The 22,594-nt window shown below is 38.3% G+C and overlaps 1 protein-coding gene across 1 annotated transcript in view; it reads right to left on the bottom strand.

The window, feature by feature from the left end:
• Positions 1–22,099, bottom strand: part of fab1 (fab1 kinase) — a 296,509-nt gene extending 274,410 nt beyond the window's left edge. Inside the window, exons 1-5 of the mRNA XM_067159454.2 lie at positions 21,686–22,099; positions 19,607–19,725; positions 16,252–16,320; positions 4,262–4,357; positions 1,288–1,477 (exon numbers count right to left, since the gene is read on the bottom strand). Coding sequence (XP_067015555.2) covers positions 1,288–1,477; positions 4,262–4,357; positions 16,252–16,320; positions 19,607–19,725; positions 21,686–21,800 — 589 coding nt within the window. The 5' untranslated portion in view covers positions 21,801–22,099. The remainder of the gene's footprint in view (positions 1–1,287; positions 1,478–4,261; positions 4,358–16,251; positions 16,321–19,606; positions 19,726–21,685) is intronic.
• Between the last annotated feature and the right edge of the window lie 495 nt (positions 22,100–22,594).

Raw genomic sequence — 22,594 nt, forward strand, 5'->3', positions numbered from 1 at the left:
GCCTACAATAATCACATCTACACTAGAATCACTTGTTGTTCATAAGGTGAAAATGTCCTCACAGGGGGAAGGATGCTACAAGAAACATCCCACACAAAAGCAGCTATGCATGAGAAACAAGCTACAAAGAATATTTTGTGACAGAACTAACTGGTAATGTGCAAATTTATTGTGTAATAGGATATATTTTAGAATATATTGTTGTCGGGAAGGGCAAAGAGGGTGTCATTATCCAGAAGGGATGAGTGCACTTTGGATTTGACACCAGAATTTTTCAGAGGGTAGGGGAGGGAGATTATGGAAAAGCCATTTCAAAGGTTGGCACCTCTGCATTACTTCTCTCAGCTGACTCAGAATTAAAACTGAGTCAGAGGGTAGGTGGTGGAGCTGGTGGTTTTAAGAGGAAGGACAACTTAGCAACCATCCTCCATTAACAATAATCAGAGGTGAAAAAGGGAAGACGTCTGACACCTTGAAAAATGAAGGTATTGGCAAGTCATGAAAGGGCCACCATGAAGAGTGTGAAAATGGAAGATTTGATGGATCTCAAACCTAATACCGTCGAGGTCGGATAAGAACAAGAGTTGAAAAAGGGAGGTCAGATAGTCCAGATGAAAGTGAGGAGACTGGCGTAAGTGGAAGCAATGTCAGGACTCAGCTAGGGGAAGCGTGGTCACCAATCCATGCTCACGAGTTAGGAGTCGACTATATGAGGATAAGTTCTTATCCTCATTTCATCACAGCTTGTTATTGTGGGGCGGTACTTTTTGGACACCCTTTAGATCTACAGGAAGAGACTGATGGCTCTGAGATCATTAACAGATGGTGGTGATGATTAATGATTTAAGGGGAAGTACAACTAGGAAAACATGCCCTAGCTCAGTGAAGATGCAAGTTAAGATGAGGGATGAGCCTTGGCCTACTAAGCAACAACTGCTCAGTACAAAGGCTTGCAGGTTATGAGGTGCCACGTGATCAGAGCAACGAATATTGTCGGCTGTTATTCTTGGCTTTCTAGACTGGGGCCACTATATCACCGTCAGATAGCTCCTGAAGCGTAATTACATAGGCTGGGTGACTGTCAAACCAGCCCTCAGATCAAAGAAAAAAGTTCTCTGACCTAGCCGGGAAATGAACCCAGACCCTCCGGGTAGGCCCGCTACCCCTAGACTGTGGGGGGCTGGCTAGACAGATACAACTACTTGAATGTTCCCACTTAGAGGTTTGATCCTGTCAAATTATTCCTGCTCTTCATTTCTTAACAAGTCAAACAATTGTTAGGCTCACCAGTGCACCCCATGATTTTCCCAGGGATCTCCTGATTGCAGCACTTGGAGCAGAAGATCTGACCACATACCCGACAATGATGGCGACGGCGGAATGTGGTGAACTTTTCTTCACATTCGTAGCACTCTTTGCTCACCGAGTCTGGCATCCAGTACTGCTTGAAGTCTGTATCCTTGTAGGACTGAAGTCCCTAAACATACATAAGAATGGAGATTTTAGGGTATACATCTATGAAAGACTTTTTCTGAAGATATTACATGCTGCCCATTGAGTACAATAAGGAATACAATAAAATATAGAAAGGAAAGGTTGTGAAAGGGTTATTGGCAATACAGTGGAAACTCTCCTTATGGACTCTCCTTAGAATTCAACACTCCTCAAATACAGAGATTTTTTAATTTCATAAGTGAAATATAGAAATAATTTTAAAATCAACTCTTGTCCACAGAGAACTGATTCAGGGTCCTAACAAACCTGGAATTAAGAGGTATAATACAAAACTGGAAAAATTACTTTTAAGGACAGTATAGGAATGTACTGTATTGATAAGAAGACAATAAGGGTTCTGAAGTAGTTAGGCTATGTACTTGCTAACACTCAGTACCGAAAGCTGGAAGCATGTGATTAAAGAAAGACATAGAATGTTACCTGATTGAAGGGTTAAAGTCCACTTACTGTGATCAATTCAATACATACTATAATGTTACTTTTCTCTATGTCACATTTCAGCTGTTCTGTTTCAAGTGTCCTGGCATCTAAACATAAAGGTTTGATAATCCACAGAAAAGTTCATGTTACAGAGGGCATGCAGAAAATATCGCATGCAGTATTTGTGCTTTTAAGTATCTCAACTGTATACTTCATTACAGTTGGAACAATGCTTTTGAAATTAGGTCCTAAATTTAACGGGCAAGGAGTGCATTCAAGAGAATGAGCAAACTCCTCTCCATGTCTGTTTACTTCAGTGTTATGTATTCTCTGTCTTACTTTATGGTGCTGAGACTTGGACCCTGACAGAGAACACCACCAAAAAACACTCTGATCCTTTGAGCGAATGGTATGGACTCAGTACCCTCCACTCTTTTCCAAATTGCTCAGAACAAGTATTAGCTTCGCCCTGATGACAGCAGACATCTGATGAGGATATAGTACAAGAAGAAAAGTAGTAGTAGTCTGTGTGCTTGCAGATAAATTCTGTACAGAAAAGACAATAATTCAATAAAAATACGTCATAATAATAAGGCAGTGGTGTGAAAAGAGTGATGACAAGAGGAAAAATAGTTTTCCAAAAACTGACAGTACTTAAGGTAATTTGATTTAAAGAGTGAAGAAACACACACTGCATAATTTACTGTTAGAACGGGTAACCTAACCTCCTCTCTCAGAGGCGGACAAACTGTTGCGCCCCTTCGTAAATGAGAGGTTTCACAGTAGTTACGATTGAAATTTGTTGTCCAACAGGCATAACTTTGAAATTACAAGAATCAATCAATCACTACTTACCTGGATTTAGCACTGTCGCACAGGTAGCAGGTTTGCTATCAACTGTCGTGTAAAGTAAAGGAGCTTTCCTTTATACGGTCATAAAGTGCGGAAAAACAACTGCAGGCTTATATCAATTGAAACAATTAATATGATTTGGAATATTCTTTTTTTTTTTTTTCATTTAATTTTCTTCTGTCTCTTCAAATGATTGGTGAAGCAAGAAATGAGTGATATGACACTTTCTTTTCATTACTAAAATTTAAAAAGAAGCAAGTGACTATTCAAATCATTACAGAAGACAGAAACATGAGCAACGCTTGCAGAATAAATACACAACAGCTCTGTGTAGGAAGAAAGAGCAACAGACGGAAGAGACTAGCACAAACATTAAAACACAAAAGGACAAGTATATGGATACACTGCCTCTTCCTGGCCTTTCTTCCAATTAATCGGGGGTCAGCATGTGATGGGAATTTAGCCCAGTTTTATGGCCAGATGCAGAAAGGAGCTATAGTAACCCCAGTGTACAAGGAAAAGGGTGATAAACATAAAGCAAATAGACTTGACATGTGTTGCATGCGTGCTCGGGGTAAGCATTCTTTCTAATTATATTAGACGCATTTGTGAAATTACCAGCTGGTTTGATAGAAGGCAATTCAGGTTTCGGGAAGGTTATTCCAGTTAGAATCAACATGTAGGATTCCAGGAAGATATAGAAGATAATTTATTTTCAGAAGTCAAATGGACTATCACTACTGACCTATCCAAGGCTTCTGATAGGGTAGATCATCGGAGACTGCTGACAAAAATGAGGGCTGTTGTACCAGATAAAAGAGTGATTGAATGGGTGGTTAAACTTATAATAATAGGCTAATAATAATAATAATAATAATAATAATAATAATAATAATAATAATAATAATAATAATAATAATGTTATTTGCTTTACGTCCCACTAGCTACTTTTACGGTTTCCAGAGACGCCTAGGTGCCAGAATTTAGTCCCACAGGAGTTCTTTTATGTGCCAGTAAACCTACCGACACGAGGCTGACATATTTGAGCACCTTCAAATACTACCAGACTGAGCCAGAATTCAACCAGCCAAGTTGGAGTCAGAAGGCCAGCGCCTCAACCATCTGAGCCATTCAGCCAGGCAAAAGTTTAACTTCTAAAAAATAGAACTCTTGAAAATTAGAATAGGTGAAGCATTATCTGATCCTATAATGATTAGGAGGGGTCCCATACAGCAGTATTATTGGAATGTCTCTCTTATGTATATAAATGATACGAGTAAAGAAGTGAAATCACATAAAAGTCTTTTTGCAGATGATGTTATATAGTACAGAGTAATAAATAAGTTACAGGATTGTAGTTGTTCTAATGAAAATCAATTTAAATATCACAATGTAATTAGCCTGAGCATTGCAGGGTTAAATGCAGCAGAGTGTGAATAATAGGATATAAAGATCAGTGAAATTGCCAACATACCGTACTCTTGAGTGCCACCAAGTTGCTAATCCTTTTAAGGACATTAGGCAAGTTGCGTCCATCTGCAATGTTGACACGAAATGGAGGAGCTTCACCCTGAAAATACAACAATATTATGTTTCAAATCATCAGTAGTGAATGATGATGTAAGTTGTCCACTCTCTTCTCACCACTGTAAGAGATAGCGACAGAGATTATCACCATAGTCAACAACAGTCCCCAAATGTGTTCATTGAATAATGGAAACAAGCGTCAGATTAAACCACCAACAGAGATATGTGAACATGAAAACTAACAGAGAATAGGATAAATGCAATGCGTTTTCGTGATTGTCCTCACTCTTTCTCTCACTGCACTGACCTGTCACTGGTTGTTCTTTGTCCAATTTTATCTCTATAAATGTGTGTTCATTTAGGTTCTATAGGGAGTATAATTTAAGACTTTGTAACGGAGTACCAAGGAAAAGGAGCGCAGTAAGGCGGGGACAGCAAGTGCAGTGCCCGCAATGACAAGCGGACGTAATCCGTCTCAAAAAAGCGGCATGATTACACCTAGAGAAACTAAATGGAATTGAACTCACCAACTATACACATGCTCAGAACAAACAAACAAACAAACAAACAAACAAACAAATAAATATATGAAACCAAACCCTCCAGTATTTCAGATGATGGTCAAAGTGATCTCCTTGAGATGTGATGCATGTTACACATCTCATAATGAGATTTGTTCTGTGAATCAACATACTCACCCTCAAATAAAATTGTGCTTCATCAGTCATAAAAAGAAAGTTCAGATCCATGATACCATTGTGGACACTATTGATTAGCCATTTGCAAAATCTTATTCTTGCAATGAAATCTGTGGGTTATATGGAATGGACTGAATGCGTATGGTAAGATCGTTAATGAAATAATTCTTTTGTATTACGTGCTGACGAATGTGAAATACCAGTTTCCTGAGCTACTCCCCAAAGCAACGTAAGTGGACTGACTTGCAGTCTTGCCTGTATATCTTCTAACCTCTCCTATGTGAGAGCTGTTCTCTTTCGCTGTTTTTTGCTGAATAGTTATGGATCCAGTACTACACCACTTGTGAACGAGTTGTATGTAAAGTTTTGATGGTACTGTCAAACCGGGAAACTGTCTACAGAAATTCTGAGGGCACCTTTTAACTGGTTTCTTCTTCTTGTGCAAATAACACTCCACCAAAAATATTCTCTGCATTCCAGTGAATGTACTTAACCATCATGATAATAACCTCACAACACACCATAAAAGTCCAATAGTTACTAGCGAACTGCTGCGTCAGCTGTCAAGATTTTTTATTACACCACGGTTGATACAAGAAACATGGCGCTCGCTTGGGGATTACCACAGCCTGTAAGCAGAAGTGCAAAGTCTTATATTATACTCCCTGTATTACATGATGAGCTATGAAATGTCCTGTTTTCAGATATGATTAAACATATTAGCTTAGGCATTACATGCCTCAAACAACTCTGTTGTTGCTGAGTCATCAGTCCATAAGACTGGTTTGATGCAGCCCTCTATGCTACCCTATCCTGTGCTAATCTTTTCATTTCTATACAACTATTACATACTACATCTGCTCATCATATTCATATCTTGGTCTATCCCTACCATTCTTACCACCTACATTTCCCTCAAAAACCAACTGGGTCCTATTTCGTAAAAGTTACAATTTTACTGTCATGACAATTTAGTAGATTTGTATGACAATTTTACAAATGTCTGTTTCAAAAAACTTTTGGACTGTCAAGTAAAAATTTGACACATTTGTCAAGTTGCAGGCTTCATGTAGTATTATGAAACAGATATACTGTATGTCATTACCAGGGCTCGGATGTTGAAGAGCAAAAAATAGCCCAAATAATTAAGCAAATATGACCTCAAAAGTGACAAAATATGACCTCAAAGTTGATGAAATATAACGTAAAATTTACAAAATATGACCAGAAAATGATTAGTCGGGTTCTTCAGGATGCACCAGTTTTCTGAAAGCCACCCATGACAGCCAATTTCTCTCAATATCTCTGCTGTCTGGCTCTTTTTACCAAGCTTGATGTTGGGGTCAAAGTAAATGTAATGGCTTTGAGGGCTTCCATTTGAATGACGTTCGGACTTCGGATCTTCATTTTCATTAGGTTCATCTTCAGGCTGATTCTCGATGCTTCATGGATTTGAATGAACAAATACAAATTTTTATACCATACTCACAGCATTTATGTTCAAGTTTCAAGATATTAAGCACAAGTTTTCAACACAATATGTCATTATGAGCAAGTCAACACAACAAGCTGAACTACTTTTTCACCTAACTGAATTCCACCCTCTACTTGTATATTTTTTATTCAATAAATGGTCTATTGTAATAATAATAATAATAATAATAATAATAATAATAATAATAATAATAATAATAATAATAATAATAATACAGTGCCTGCCGCTAATTATGATCATGTAATGTGATAATATTAACCGATGATTAAAATGACTGAAAATACCAATCATTATAATTATAATTTTACAGTTCCAGTTTCCCAGGTACTATTAGTGATCCTGTTCCACTGTCTTGAGAAATACATTCTGTTGTTAATGACGTCCTCCAGTGTCCTTCCCCGATCTGCAATGACAATCTTTACAATGTCCATCTAGTGCGTTCTTTGTCTTCTCACCATCCGATTTCCTGCCACATGTCTCTCCAAGTTAACATAAGCTGTCCTCCTTGGCTCCATCCTCATTACAAATACAAATTTGAAAGTTATTTATTCTTACACAAAAGTTAACACATTACAATGAAGAACTAAACCACTCAATTTATTTCCAATCATTAAACCATGTAATTTGGCATTATGCTATTGCTGATCCTAAATAAATAAATAAATAAAAAAATAAAAAACCGTTGATATGCCCTCTAGCTCTGAAAAGTACATTGTCCACTTTCCATTTTTTAATGGGGTGTTAAAGTGGTTGCTGAGGTAAGGAAGACATGGCTCGTAGATTTGTTTTTGTGAGGTTTTTTTTTTCCATCTACCTGCATTGCCTGCTGTAAGTTGGTCTCAAACCAAACATTTGGATCCAAGATGTAGGATACACACGCCACGATATCAGCTCTCCTGTTGGAGCCACATGATGACATGCAGTGTACTTCCTTAACGACTTGCAATTTTCTAGACTGAAGCAAAGAGACCAATACTGCTTGTTCACGATTATGCCTATTCCTCAGCCGTAATCTTGGTGCAAAATCCCAGTACATGATCAATGATTTGTACAGAAGTTTCTACCCAGAACTTCTTGCACAGCTTAACTAAAAGTCACAGGAAAAGAACCAGCTTTCGGATGGTTAGGCCATGTGCGTTTGCAGAATTTTGCCCAGACGTGCCATTTGGACTCAGTGTGAGTTTTTTTTACATTGTATCTTGTTAATTGTAGGAATCCGTATCTGCTAATTTGCTAACATGGCAGGACCATGCAGTCGGTTAGCCATTGCTAAGCAGTCTTGGAGAGGCATGCCAATCAAACTGATGAGCGCAAATGACACTTCAGGGCAAAACTCTGAAAACGCAATCAGCATGACCACGTAAAAGCTGGTTCTCTGCTTGTGCAGCTGTTATATTGCAAGACAATTTTACAGTACTTGACCAATCTGAAGAGGAAAGACCTGTTGGTGTGTTCACCTAGTTATTAAGGTTTGGATGTTCAAATACATCTTAGCTTGCAGGAGATCCAGGTTTCAAACTTGCTGTTTCTAGCTTTCTTACTTGATAAACAGTCAAATTGTCCCCAATCATTAGATGAAATATTGCTACTGCTTGATGTTGAAATGGGCCCTCCACTTAGGTCATCGGCCCCTAATGGTACGAAATGAAACGAAATGTAATGGCAATTTAAAATTCCAAAATTCATCCACTGATCAGAATTCAAAACTTGATGATGAAGAATGAATGGATGAATATGAATGTAAAATAATCAGCAAATTGAACTCACAACATTAAAAGTCAAAAATAATTAAAAATCAATCCGCTGACTAGAATTCAAAAAAAAAAAAAAAATTATGAACAATGATCATGAACTTAAAACAATCAGTGGATCCAACCTGTAATGCCCCACCTCCCCAGAACCTAACTTAAAACACAATGGTATATACTGTCTAATGGGCTGCTTCCAAAGTACAATCCTGAATCAATGATGCTAGTTGTCTAAAGGGGTCGAAATTCCAGGTCAACGGGCCCTCATAATGGTACCTATCGCTAGTAAAGTAGAACCATGGTATTTCTCATGTAGCAGTACTAATCACAAGTAACATGGACACACAGTGTTCCTTGCGTTGTGGTACTACTCACAGGTAATGCAAACCCATGGTGTTCCTGGCATAGTGGGTACTAATCACAGGCAACACAGACCCATGGCATTGCTCAGAAAGTGGTATTAACCACAGACAACAATCAAACCCATGGTGTTCCTCAAAACAGACCCCCTGATGTCCACAACCAGATGCTGAAACACCCCAGTAAGGATAGCCTCCTTTTATCTCCCTTGGGTGTTCCAACTGAACCTGGACAGAGAGAAGCCTCCACCATTGTGGCGGATACTATACACAGGTACTCTAAACCCATAGTGATCCATCCACAGACCCATGGTGTTCCTCACATAGTGGTACCAATCGCAAGACAAGTAGATGCACGGTGTTCCTCGCGGGATGGTACTAATCATATGTAATCTTATGGTTCAAAATTCAGTATCCCTTGGTCGCCCCTTTTAGTCATCCCATACGACAGGCAGGGGATACCATGGGTGTATTCTTCATCTGTATCTCCCACCAACAAGGGGTATGAAATACTGAAAGCCGATAATGTATTTTGCCTCTCAGTTTCAAGATCTCATACCTGATGGAGGAGTACTCTTCAATCCGGGCTGATTTTCTCATTTTCACCAGTCCTAGCCCACAAAATTTCTTACGTGCATATAACGTGCTATTGAGATAGTCATAGGGTGAAACAATTATTTAATTTTATTGCACCTCATTGTATTTTGTCAACATCATCCAGAAATGCTTTCTGATTTTAGTCAATTTACGGGATAAACCGAATGGTACTGATAATTTCTGATCCAGTTTTAACCAAGTTGAACTTCTGAAATTTGAAATATTCTTATGGACAAATAACTCATTTTTAATCATGTAAGTGGAAGCAATGCCAGACTTGGCTATGAGCCTCATGCTCACTACCCCAGACTACAAAGCTGAGAGCACCTGGGAGGAGGAGGAGGAGAAGGAGAGAACAGAGAGGAAAATACGGGATGAAATAAGAAAGGAACAAGGATCAGGCATTGCCTTTAATGTTTGTGCGCATTCTAACACCACATTTTCCCTAACTTTGCCTGTAAAATCTCCGATATCATAAGAAACTAAACCTTAGATTTTAGGCAAATGGCTATTTAATTCTTTAAACTCTTTCGGTGCTGTAGTCGCATTTATGCACCGCACACAAGGTGACTTATTCTGCGGAAGTCGCACGATTACAAATTCATACTTCTACTCACTGCGTGTCGCATTTCCTCAATACGTTATTTTTAACAGCCGTCTGACATCTTGTGATAGTAACTGGAACTATTTGAACTTATAATTGTATAAAATTATTGTTTCTAAAGACAACTGTTTTTTCAAAATTGTTCAAAATATAAAAGCATAATGCAATCAGCAACTACAGAATAGTTTGCCAGTGCAAAGAATGAATTTTGTAAATTCTCCATAATGTATTATGCAATGTAATTTTGTAAAATTGTTTCTAAACAAATATTTTTCAAAATACCTCAAAAATTTTCAAAATATAGGAATATCATATCAGTGACTAGAGAATGGTTTGCCAGTGCAAGGAATGATTTTTGTAAATTTCAAAACTTTTTAAAATATCTTACCACTAGGAACTACAGAATGGTTTTCCAGTCTTTTGTAAGTTCTAACACATTATGCAATATAATTTTGTTAAATTTCTAAACTTATTTTTTTCAAAGTTATTATTCAAAATGTTTCAAAATATAGAAATATCATACCACCAGGGACTACAGAATGGTTTTCCATTGCAAGGAATGACTTTACACAACCAAGGGATATTGTGTGCCTGAGAATTCCACAGAGAAACATATGTTCACAATTCATGCACTTTATTCACTGCCACAATGGTGCTACATAAGAGTCTTTAACCTCATTCCTCCAAGTGCTCTACCATTTCATACAAACTTTGTCAATTCCTTGTATTTCAAGAGTATTGCCTACAGAACTATATGATGTCAACTGATGATGATATAAAGGACTTGGGAATACATTCTGATAAATGAATTGATGTTTGCTTTCCCACATATACAGGGTCACCTCGTTCCCCTTATCCAATTTGATCTTGAATTGGGTTGCAGATCATTGATCTCAATCTCTGCTGTCTTTCCACTATTCCTCATCAAAGACTTCTTGAAATTTTGCCACGCCCTTCCTAAGGTCTTATTCAATTTGTTCTCTCCATCATTTCCTGGATCATCTTCTGGGTTTTTTCCCCTTTTAACCTTCAGTTCAAGCATGGACTTTGGGATCATCATTTCTCCCATTCTTTTCATGTGCCCATGCCATCTTAGTCTCTCTCAATCTGCATACATCTGTTGTTTCTCATATTAATATACTTCTTATTCAGTCCTGTTGTACTTCTTAGGAATTTCACCTCACTTGCCTGGATTGCACTTTCTTCTACTTTGGTTGTTATGCAAGTTTCAGATTGGTAGACAGTAGTTCTTGTACATGATTTCATAGTATTGGCATTTTCTTACTCCATAAGAGTGAAGCAGTTCAAATACCTATGGAGCTGTGTGAATTCAGATTGGGACCAATCAGTCAACATCAAATATTGAATAGAAGTGCCATGAAGTACCTCTGCCAAGATTAGTTCTGTACTGACAAGTCACCATTTGAACATTCAAACTAAACTTTGATTGGTGAAATGCTAAGTCTTCACAGCCTATAATAAATTAGAAGCATTTGAGATGTGAGTCTACAGATGCATATCAAGAACCTTCTTGACAGATCACATAACAAAATATTCATGATGTATTGCGAAGAGTCAGGAAGGATGTAGAAATTATTAAAACTATGAAAAGAAAAACTGAATATCTGGGACAGGCAGCAAAATACCCTGAGAGGTTTGGACTCTTTCAGTTAATACGGTAGAAATTCACTACGGTTCACACAAGCTTTATAACATTACAAGGGAAGTAGAAATTATCCAAATCTTATGTGGTATTCCATTTAGAGGAGAGATATCTTCATCACGATGTCCAGGGAACGACCATCCTGGCTGTAGAAGTACATTTACTTTTATAACCTAATAAAGAGTAACACACGTCATTCTCCATCACTCGAGCAGCTACTAGCATTGCTATTGGCCAACACATAATGGGATACGATGGAATTTACATCAATGAGAAGAAATACATTCCATTACAAACCTACTCAGAATAAAAGGGCAGGCCAATCTGTCATGAGTACAGTGGCTTTTTTCTATGACTGTGCTGCATACTGTCTGTATGACAAGAAAAAAGGCCATTTAGTAGCTGCAGACTATCATTGCACACCCAGGCTAATCTCTATCATGAGAACAGAGACCCATTTGCAACCACACTCCCTTCAAGAAGTTTTTTTTACTATGGGCGTGGCGCGTACTGTCCGCATGGCAAGGAAAAAGTCCTTCAGCATTTTGCCGCACTTAACAAATGTACATCATTTATTTTTACCCTGGTTCCTAAGTAGACAGTTTGGCAGCCTTGTGCACTGTGTGATCACGCCATGCGCGAGAAACAAATGACAGTCATACCACACCTAGATGTTTGCGATGCAAGTGGTGACTCATGGTACTAAAGTGTGAACCAAGGTAAACTTTTGCCATTAATACTTTAAGGGAAAGGAGCTGGCAGTCATGGGCGTGGAAGACCTCATTTGGAGATTTGGTTCAATACTTCAACAGAACTACTTCAAACTGCAACCAATGAAAGCAAAACTGCCATGTGGACTGCCAATAATGGATTGATACTCTAAGAAGAAGAGATTAGTTAGCTAAAACTTATTTCATTAATGCTTAAAATAAATCAATCAATCAATCTGCATTTAGGGCAGTCACCCAGGAGGTAGAGTCTCTATCAATTGTTTACCTAGCTTTCTCTTAAATATTTTCAATGAACTTGAAATTTTATTGAACGTTTCCCTTGATAATTTATTCCAATCCCTTACTCCTTGTCCTACAAATGAATATTTGCACCAATTTTTCCTCTTCAATTCCCACTTTATCTTCATATTATGATCTTTCTTACATTTAAAAGCTCCACTCAAGTTTATTCTTCTACTTATGTTATTCCATGCCAACTCACCACTGACAGCTTGAAACATACCACATACAGCCTTACAATCACTCATAGTGATCAATTACATGCAGTGCCGGATTAAGGTGTTTGGTGGCCCTGGGCTATTTAAAAATGTGGGGCCCCTTCTTCGTAACATCACGTAAGACTAGCATACTGAAGTCGTTATAGAACTACTTCCACTTAAATTGATGAATAAGGAAGTGTTGAAAAAGACTACAATTTTTCTCTATTCTTCATGTTAATATTTCATAATGCCAAAACATATGTTACATGTGTCTCATCATCACTATCAAATCGACACACAAAACAGAACTTACGTTTTTTGGTACCATGTGGATATCTTCTATCCATTTACAAGAACATTACAGTTGTAACTTACGAGTGGTTCAATAATCAGAGGTGAACTGGAAGTTCTCTTCCTGATACAAAGATATAGTATAGCATGCGCATTCCACCGTGCTTCCCCTGTCCCCTCCCGCTCACTTCCTAGACCTCTTCCCCATTCCCCCTCTGCCCGTACTCGCAAGCTGCTGGATTTAAATTTTCTTCAACAATAACCTTTACAATAATTACAGTGCGTAAGTAGCGAGGATTCGTGTCTCCGGACGGTAACCGATTCTAGCAGTGATGAATATTAACACCGACAGCTGATAAGAAGGAAGGGAGAGTGCGTGTTTGTTACTTTGCGAGCGTAAATATTCATATACATCAACGGAGGTGGAGCAGCAGGCCTTTTTATACAGTTTTAGGTTCAACCAAGGGCCGGGGCCCCTTGGCACGCGGGGCCCAGGGCTGCAGCCCCTTTAGCCACCCCCCCTCCCCCGTTAATCCGGCCCTTATTACATGTATATTTTTGTAAATATAATTGATCATAAGAATGACTGTAAGGCTGTATTAATTTGGTGGATCTCCCCAACCATTATAATTTTAAATTTTGGAGTAAATACAGAACAAGGATGATATTTTAAATTGCAACATACCACATACAGTAGAACCTCAATAATACAAAATCGGTTAATCAAAAATCCTGGCTAATTCTCATTCCCAAAAACATGAGGTACAGTTTTGCATATTATTTAAATTGTTTAAATCAAAATACGGATAATTTGTAATTCAAAGAACAATGACAGTCCTATTACCAAAATTCAGACTTTTAATTCAAAACTGCCTTTATATTTAAAAGATATTCTTGTCAGAGTAATTTAAATTCGAAATTTATCTGTGTCATGATAGAATACATCTTCTGGAACGTGCTGGGGTAGATTTCAGTACATTCACTCACTTCGGTGTGCTTCATATCTGCTAAGTTCAAGTAAAACTGTAATTCTTTTGTATTCAGCGTTTTAAGGAACGTCATAATATCACATAGCAGGCAATGTGCAGAGAAGCAGAATCCACGAACACCAGTGATGTCGATAGTTGGTGAAAAAGCGTGGCTCATACAATCAATTCATATGCACTGAATAATACTGTCAATGCCAATGAAACAGCATTTTTTTTTTTTTAATGCCAAGGCCAAACGGGCTTACAATTTTATAGGACGGAAGTGCCAGCCGGGAAATCATACAAGGGGGGTCATTGCACTGTGTTGCAATACACGCAGAACCAAGACATCTTTCCCTTGTCATAGGGAAGTTCGATAAGCCAAGATGTTTTAAGGGTCATCGGGCACTTTCCGTGCAAGTAAAGGACATCTAAAACGCATTCAGTACAGTAATCCAATGAATAAAGGACTTGCACAAGGGAGCCAGCATAATTTGTCCTCGTCTTTGAATTGTGAGTTTTTTCTTTCGATGCGTGAGGTTATGTTTGCCAGTGATTTATCCAAATGCATTATTTCAATAATGTGAATGCACCTTGTTGGATAAATTTTGGAAACAGTTTTTTCCAAGGCATTTGAAAGGTTTAAACTGTGAATCAAGGTTATTGCATGCATTAATGAATGTTAGAATACTTTGTGACGTGGCAAGGGTTCGCATTTCTGAATTACGAGAGAAGAGACATGGCAGGAAATCGTACAAGGACGGACAGAGTCACTGTACTGTGTTCTAATACAGACGGAAGGGAGAGACCACGATGTTTTAAGGGCATTGGATACTTTCCCTGCAAGCACTGGACATCTAAAATGCATTCAGTTCAGTAATCCAATGAATAAAGGACTTGCTCAGGGGAGCCAGCATAGATTTCTCCTCATTTTTGAAACATGCTTTTTTTTTCTCTTTTGTTGTGTGAGGTTAGGTTTGTCAGTGAGTTATCCAAGTGAATAGTGTATTATGAAATTGAATACTGTAAATGCATCTTGTTGGATACATTTTGCAAATAGTTTTTTTTCCATGGCATTTCAGAGGTTTAATCTGTGAATCAAGGTTAATTACATGCAGTATGGGTCTTAGAATATTTTTTGACGCGGCAAGGGTTGGCATTTCTGAATTAGGAGATGGCGGTTAATTCAAAATCACGTAATTCGAAGTCTGATTTTTGTGTCCCAACAACTTTGAATTAGCAAGGTTTACTGTAGTCAAGCATCTCATCTCCTTACTCCCAAGTCTTCCCAGCCCAAAGTTTGCAACATTTTAGTAACACTACTCTTTTGTCGGAAATCACCCAAAATTCCTTTGAATTTCTTCCAGTTCTCGTATCAAGTTGTCCTGGTGAGGGTCCCATACACTGGAGCCATACTCTAACTGCGGTTTTACCAGAGACTTATACGCCCTCTCCTTTAAATCCTTACTACAATCTCTAATAATGATCTCATAACAATGTGAAGAAATCTGTAACCTTTCTTAACTACCTCATTAATATGATCACCCCAATGAAGATCATTCCTTATATTAACACCCAGGTACTTAAATTGTTCCACATGAGGTACTATCACCCCATCAACATAATAATTGAAACTTACAACTTGACTTTTAAAATTCTGAAGTCTAGTGATAACTGCTGACATATTCCAAACATGTTCCCAGACATCACATTTACCGGGCGAGTTGACCATGCGGTTAGGAGCGTGCAGCTGTGAGCCTCCAGGATATACTGGGTTCAACTCCCACTGTTGGCAGCCCTAAAGATAGTTTTCCGTGGTTTCCCATTTTCACACCAGGCAAATGCTGGGGCTGTACCTTAATTAAGACCACGGCCGCTTCCAACTCCTAGCCCTTTCCTATCCCATCGTTGCCATAAGGCCTATCTGTGTCGGTGCGACGTAAAGCCACTAGCAAAGAAAAAAAAAAAGACATATTTAAGAAAATAGCATCTTCTTAAGGCCAGTGCCTCTACAGTCTTATCAACATTGGTGGGAAAGAGAGCTAGCCTTGAATCTGCCACGCCATTTGAATGGAATGTTATTGTTAATATTGTTATGTGAACACCCAAGCAGGAAAGTTAACAGTGGGGGAAAAAACCATGCAATGTAAAGGAAGGTACACAATATTCTAAAGTGATCCTTCTTAGATTATCTCTTTTCCAAAATTTTAAAGTTTCTTTTAAGATAAATGACGAAGTCTCACTTGTATACATCCCTTTACAGTGCAATAAATTAAAGTTGCTATTATATTCTTTTTAACTTACTATTTCAAAGAGCGGAGGGTAGAGCTGTAGCTCGTCAGCTCCACCCCACGCGAAGCCACAGCTCAGAACCTAAATGAAGGAAATATGTTATATTCATTTGCTAGGGAAGTAAAACTATAGTCTTAAAACGTAGACTTTCACGACCACTAAATGACATATTGTTTGGGGATATTAAGTCATGTTATAATTATCGTATGCTGATGTACTTTAATTTTGTAACCAACATAGTCTTCAGAGCAATGATAACGTAGAATGAAAACCATTACCCTATCTTGAACCCACTTACTAGGAAGTGACAATTGTCATTAATAGTTTTAATATAGTTTTACAGTATTAAACATATTGTGTTCATATCTTAATACTGAGTTAGATTGGAATTTTTTACATTGTACATTTCTTCTACATTTTATCAGTCCTTAGCAAATGTGTTGTGTTCTTTTTTTTGCTGTCCATTAGGTAATACCTAAAGAAGGTCATGCCACAGAGGCTACAGATACATCTTTCATCCGGAATATGGAATCTGGAGTTTTGATATATCCTTCTGTGGAATCAATGGACCCCAAATCTTGTGAGGACATTGCTTAGCATGTAGTCCGGTCATCTCCATTCATTGCTTCTCATTACTTCTGTTTCATAGAAGCCTTCAGGGGTCTGCCAGGCTTTCTTCCATTCTTCTTCCAAGGCAACTATCGATTCAGCAGTGTCAGGAAGTCCAAAAGTGAGTTTTATATCTTCTAGGAAGAGAGGTTCATCTGCTAAAATATATGCTAGTCAGTTCTTTGTAAGTACTGAGAGCTGAAGTATTTGCTTTAGGTACCTGGCCGTTACACTTTCAAGTTCTTTTAAATTTGTCACAGTTAGCTTGTGCCATATAATTTGTATACCGTACGTTTCTCCATTATGCAATATGTCTTTTGTAAGGAAAACATTTTACATCTAGAATAATTCGTGAGGTACTAGAAATATTGCAAAACACCCAAATAATTTTAACAAAGAGGATGTCTATATAATGAGTAGATCATGGCTACCCTCCACAGTTAAGGATTCAACATTTTTCTCCTTGATTCTGGAGGCCCTGGGATGAACTACATTTATGACATCTATCTTGAGTCCACTTAAAGACAACTGCCATTAATGGTTTTCATTCTACTCTGTCAATGCTGTGAAGATTATCTTTGTTGCAAGACGAAACGCATCAGCATACATTAAATATAATATGACCTTACATCCCCAAAATAATATATCAAAACTATGGTAGCCTATTTGTCAACTCAAGTTATTAAAATTAAACTTCAAAGTTCATTATTACTTATTAAAAAATTTCATAAATGCAAGCTCTACAATTTATTAAAAATATATTCCAAATAATACTGAACTGAAAATGTTCGACTGCACAAGATAAACACAAAAAAACTTATCTGAATCTCTCTCTTCACAATCCATACAGTCAAGTACAATACTGCAATCCTCTGATTGCCACTACAAATATATTTAACACAGCACATATCTCCTAAGGCATCAAACAAGGAACACTGGTGATTGAATGACAGACTTTGATATAATATTGAATAAAATGGAAAGTAAACAGTATTTAACTGAACTAACTTTTGCTGCCCATAGTGATAATTTTAAATAAATTATATAAGTAAACAACAAGAAAGCTTTTAGATTTATGTGATCGTTAATATCATGGTCATAGCCACAGGGATAATTATAGGCCTGCTGTACATGTATACGAGCTTTGATAAAGAAATTTGAGAGCTTTTCAAATTTAGAGTACAGCTCTGCATTTGATCTCGGGCGATATTTGCTCTCAGAATTTTGACGCAAGCTAAGGAACGTTAGCAGCAATTTCCTCTCCCTTTCTTGGATGCTATCTATCTCACTGCAGTGAGCGAGCACCAGGCACTTGACAGCACAAACAGCTTCAGGACGTACTGCTGTGGTGTAGTGGCAGTATTTGGTCTGCCATGAGATTGACCTTGACTGCTAAGTGGATTCACAGAGGTGAAAATCTGTTTCCATGTATCAGGTCCAATATTTCAGAGTTTCAACAACTTTGAGATCATTTTTCTGGATATTAGGTAGTGTAGATATTTTGAGTGTGTTGATGTTTCACCCACACTGCAGTAGCCTTTGTCAGGACAAAATGACACAGGCTGGTGTGGGCCCATATTATTAAAGTATGTGAAGGCTGGCTGGCTATGCCACCATCGACTTTCCTTTCTCTCATATTATTGCTATTAAGGCCTGCTCAGTGTGTCCCACTGTATTCATTTCTTCTTGGCAAGGGCTGCTACAATATTAGCACTTTCAAAATGTCTACATGGCCTAATATCCCAAAAAACAAACTGAGCTTGTAGATGACAATGGCTGTGAAAAAGATCTTTCAGGATTTTTTTCTCCGATGTATTAAAGAAAATGCTCTCTCATGGATTATTATTATTATTATTATTATTATTATTATTATTATTATTATTATTATTATTATTATTTCCGACTTGCTGGCTGAATGGTCAGCATACTAACCTTCGGTTCAGAGGGTCCCGGATTAGATTCCCGGCCAGGTCAGGAATTTTAACCGTCATTGGTTAATTCCAATGGCTTGGGGGTTGGGTGTTTGTGCTGTTCCCAACATCCCTGCAACTCACACACCACACATAACACTATCCTCCACCACAATAACGCACAGTTACTTACACATGGCAGATGCCGCCCACCCTCATTGGAGGGTCTGCCTTACAAGGGCTGCACTCAGCTAGAAATAGCTGCATGAATTAAACTATTATTATTATTATTATTATTATTATTACTACTATATCTACCCCTTAGTATTGTTTCCTGATACGGGGTTGGGGATGTATTTTATGGCCGGTTGCCCTTCCTATCGCAAAGTGGTGGAAGAAATCAGTTGTGACTTGTGAACAGAAACTGTCCTGGCATTTGCTTGGAAACGAAAATGGGGAAAGCACAGAAAACCATTCACACAACAGACAATGATGGGGTCTGAAACCATTCATCTTCTGAATGCAAAGTTTCGCTCTATAGCTGTAGGGCGTAAACACCCGTGGCCACTTCGCTTGGTTATTATTACTATGTAACGGGTGTTATGTCCGACTACTTACTTTTACAGAGTTTTGGAGATGACCAGGTGCAGGAATATTATATTGCAGGAGTTCTTTTATAGGGCAATAAATCTACTGATACAAGGTTGATGTAACTGAGCACCTTCAAATACATTCAGACTGATCTGGTATCAGACTCGGAAGACTAGGACTTCTATTGACCAAGTCATTCAGCCTGGCAAAGATTATTATTATTCAGTTAAGCTGCAAGAGAGGTGAAAATATCTTACCAAGTTTTCATTCTTCTGCCAATCTCCACTGTTTCCAGGAATGTCAGAAGTTGAACTTGACAGAATATCAGCAGGTACAGTTGGTGCAGCAACATTAGACGATTCAGGAAGAGAGCCACCTGGAATAAGATAGAACTTTAAAAGAATATCATTCAAAGAAAAAGAAAAGAACTGTAGTGAAGAAACAGAGTGTTACACAAAAATGAACAATTTACAATTCAGTATAAAACCAACTTCACCACTGTGTTACAACAATAAATTACCTTACTGGTGCTTTTTGAGCAGCAACAGACTCCTGGAATAAGAACATCTGATCTATGTCCATCAATAATACCATAGTCAGAAAGACAATTTTCTAAGATATATACAAGGTAATTGTCTCTATAATTCTGAACCAATGAGATTTCATCAACGGGAGTGGAATGACTGATCGGAATTCATGCTGCTCAGTTGCTTTCGGAGAAGCACATGTGAAGACTAAACCCGTCATATGGAGTTTCTTGACTTAATATTATTTGCTGTACATCCCACTAACTACTTTTACAGTTTATGGAGATGCCGAGGTGCCAGAATTTTGTCCCACTGGAGTTCTTTTACGTGCCAGTAAATCTAACAACCTTCAAATACCACCAGACTGAGCAAAGTTGGGTTCAGAAGTCCAGTGCCTCAACTGTCTGAGCCACTCAGCCCGGCATGTTCCTTGAGTTAGAGAAGGCCTTCGATCAGACACCACATGAACTATTTGGCACGGTCTACAGTCGTACAATGTTCCCACAGCTTATGTCCAGAGGATCCAGCTATAGTATCACAACATTTCCAGCACAGTCTGATGTGTAGCAGGAACATTGCTCCCATATTGGAGTACATTAGGGATTGGCACTTTTGCATTTACTGTTTGTCCTTAGCATGAATTCTAATGTGTACAACCATCTGTCGACACTCATTTATGCCAATGACTTTTTTTTTGCGGGGGGGGGGGGGCATATGTACAATGTGAAGGCCTCCAAGAGAAATGTACAGCAATGGAAAGAACACGCTGAATTTTGGCTTTGACTCAGTCTTAGAGTATATGTAATGTGGCAGACAAACTTAAGAGTTGAAATGGAGCAATTCAAATACCTTGGATAGCAATGGCGACAGCCTTCCAGATGTACACACCAGAGTCAACGTCACCTAGATGAAATGGTGCCAGGTGACAGCAGTCCTGTGTGAATATCAGATGTCTGTGTGTCTTAAGTTAAAAGGTATAAAAAATGACAGTGTGCCCAGTTGCCACCTATGGATCGGAGTGCTGGCAAGCAACAGCAAAGCATGAGCAGGTTCTACCTGTGGAAATAAGAATGCTTTGATGGAGCATTGGAATAATGTGATTCAACCATGCATAGATCGATGTTGTCCAATGATGGGTGGGAGCCACGCCAATTGTAGAGAAACTATGGAAAGGCAGACTTTGATGGTATGGACAAACAGTGACACTGATATGACTGCAATGATGGTCACAAATTCATGGGCATCGAAATTGAGGAAAAACATGCTGTACAATGCTGTCAGAGAATGTAATTGGCCGGGCTGAGTGGCTCAGACGGTTAAGGCGCTGGCCTTCTAACCCCAACTTGGCAGCTTCGATCCTGGCTCAGTCGGTGGTATTTGAAGGTGCTCAAATACGTCAGCCTCGTGTCGGTAGATTCACTGGCGCGTAAAAGAACTACTGCGGGACTAAATTCCGGCACCTCGGCGTCTCCGAAAACCGTAAAAGAGTAGTTAGTGGGACGTAAAACAAACTTTTGCCGTAATTGCACTTCTTATAACTTGCTAATAGCTGTTGGACCTTGAATTACGCACCGAAGAATTGTGGGAATGAACAGAAGCCTGGGCTTAATCACACCGTCATAGACGTCAAAACTGAGGAAAAACACTGAAAACTCGAGGCTTGTGTCACAGATGAGAACGTTGTGTTTTCTCGGGCAATTCCCTATGTGAATGGAAAGTAAGTGTATAAATAATGGATAATAATAATGATAGTGATATTAATAATAGGAACTGCAATTTTAATGCATTACATGCATTAAGGGTACTTACCTTTATTAAACTTGAATAATTTGGACAAAAATAAGCCAACTCCAGGCTGATCTGTTTCCGGACTAAGTGGAGCAAACTCGGTGAGTTTTGAGAATGACTGCAGATTCCTGCTCATTTTTAATATCAGAAGCCACCAACAAAATAAAGCAAGAAATGTATTCTACAGAAACTGGTCCTATTATTACACATAACCTTAACGGATACACTATAATGAATCAGCTCCGCATTTACGCAATACACTGTTAACAACGGACTTATACGACGAAATTAAAATTAAAAGTATCATGTTTCTGTCACAAATGAACTCCAACGGACAAATATATTCAACATTATTCAAAAGCATGATAACTGTCATTTGCCACTGAAGTTTCAATCAGCTGATACCGCATATACAAAAACGTATCGAAGATTCAATGTTATGCAACAATATCGATTTCACACCTCCGCTACTGCCATCTAAAGTACAAGTAAGAACCAACTGGGCTTTCTTCTTCCTTGAAAGTGAGAGTACTCAAATACAGTATTTGGATTACTGTAGCACATTAGTGAATTACACTTTAAGGTAACTTCTGAAACGGATCCAGCAAAGAGGTGTGCATCTAATTTCTTATTTCTCTCTTGCATCCGTGCATCGATACCTATACTGTACGGGAACCAACGTACCGGTAGAGTAATGAATACCGTCAGTAGCGGCGATTAGGGAGAAAATATTACATTTTGATTCTATTCTAGCCAGCTTAAACTAGGAATTATTTTTAAAAACAATTTGTACAAGCCCTGTTGTCTTATCAGCCGATTTTTTCCTTTTTTTTAATTATTAGCAGAAACATGCATAAAATGTCGTTCGTCCTGGATAACCGATTTGTATAGCGCCAAAGCAAGTACAGCAGTGGACACTTTGCATGTGCA

The sequence above is a fragment of the Anabrus simplex genome, chromosome 1 (assembly GCF_040414725.1).
Source record: "Anabrus simplex isolate iqAnaSimp1 chromosome 1, ASM4041472v1, whole genome shotgun sequence".
NCBI lineage: Eukaryota > Metazoa > Arthropoda > Insecta > Orthoptera > Tettigoniidae > Anabrus > Anabrus simplex.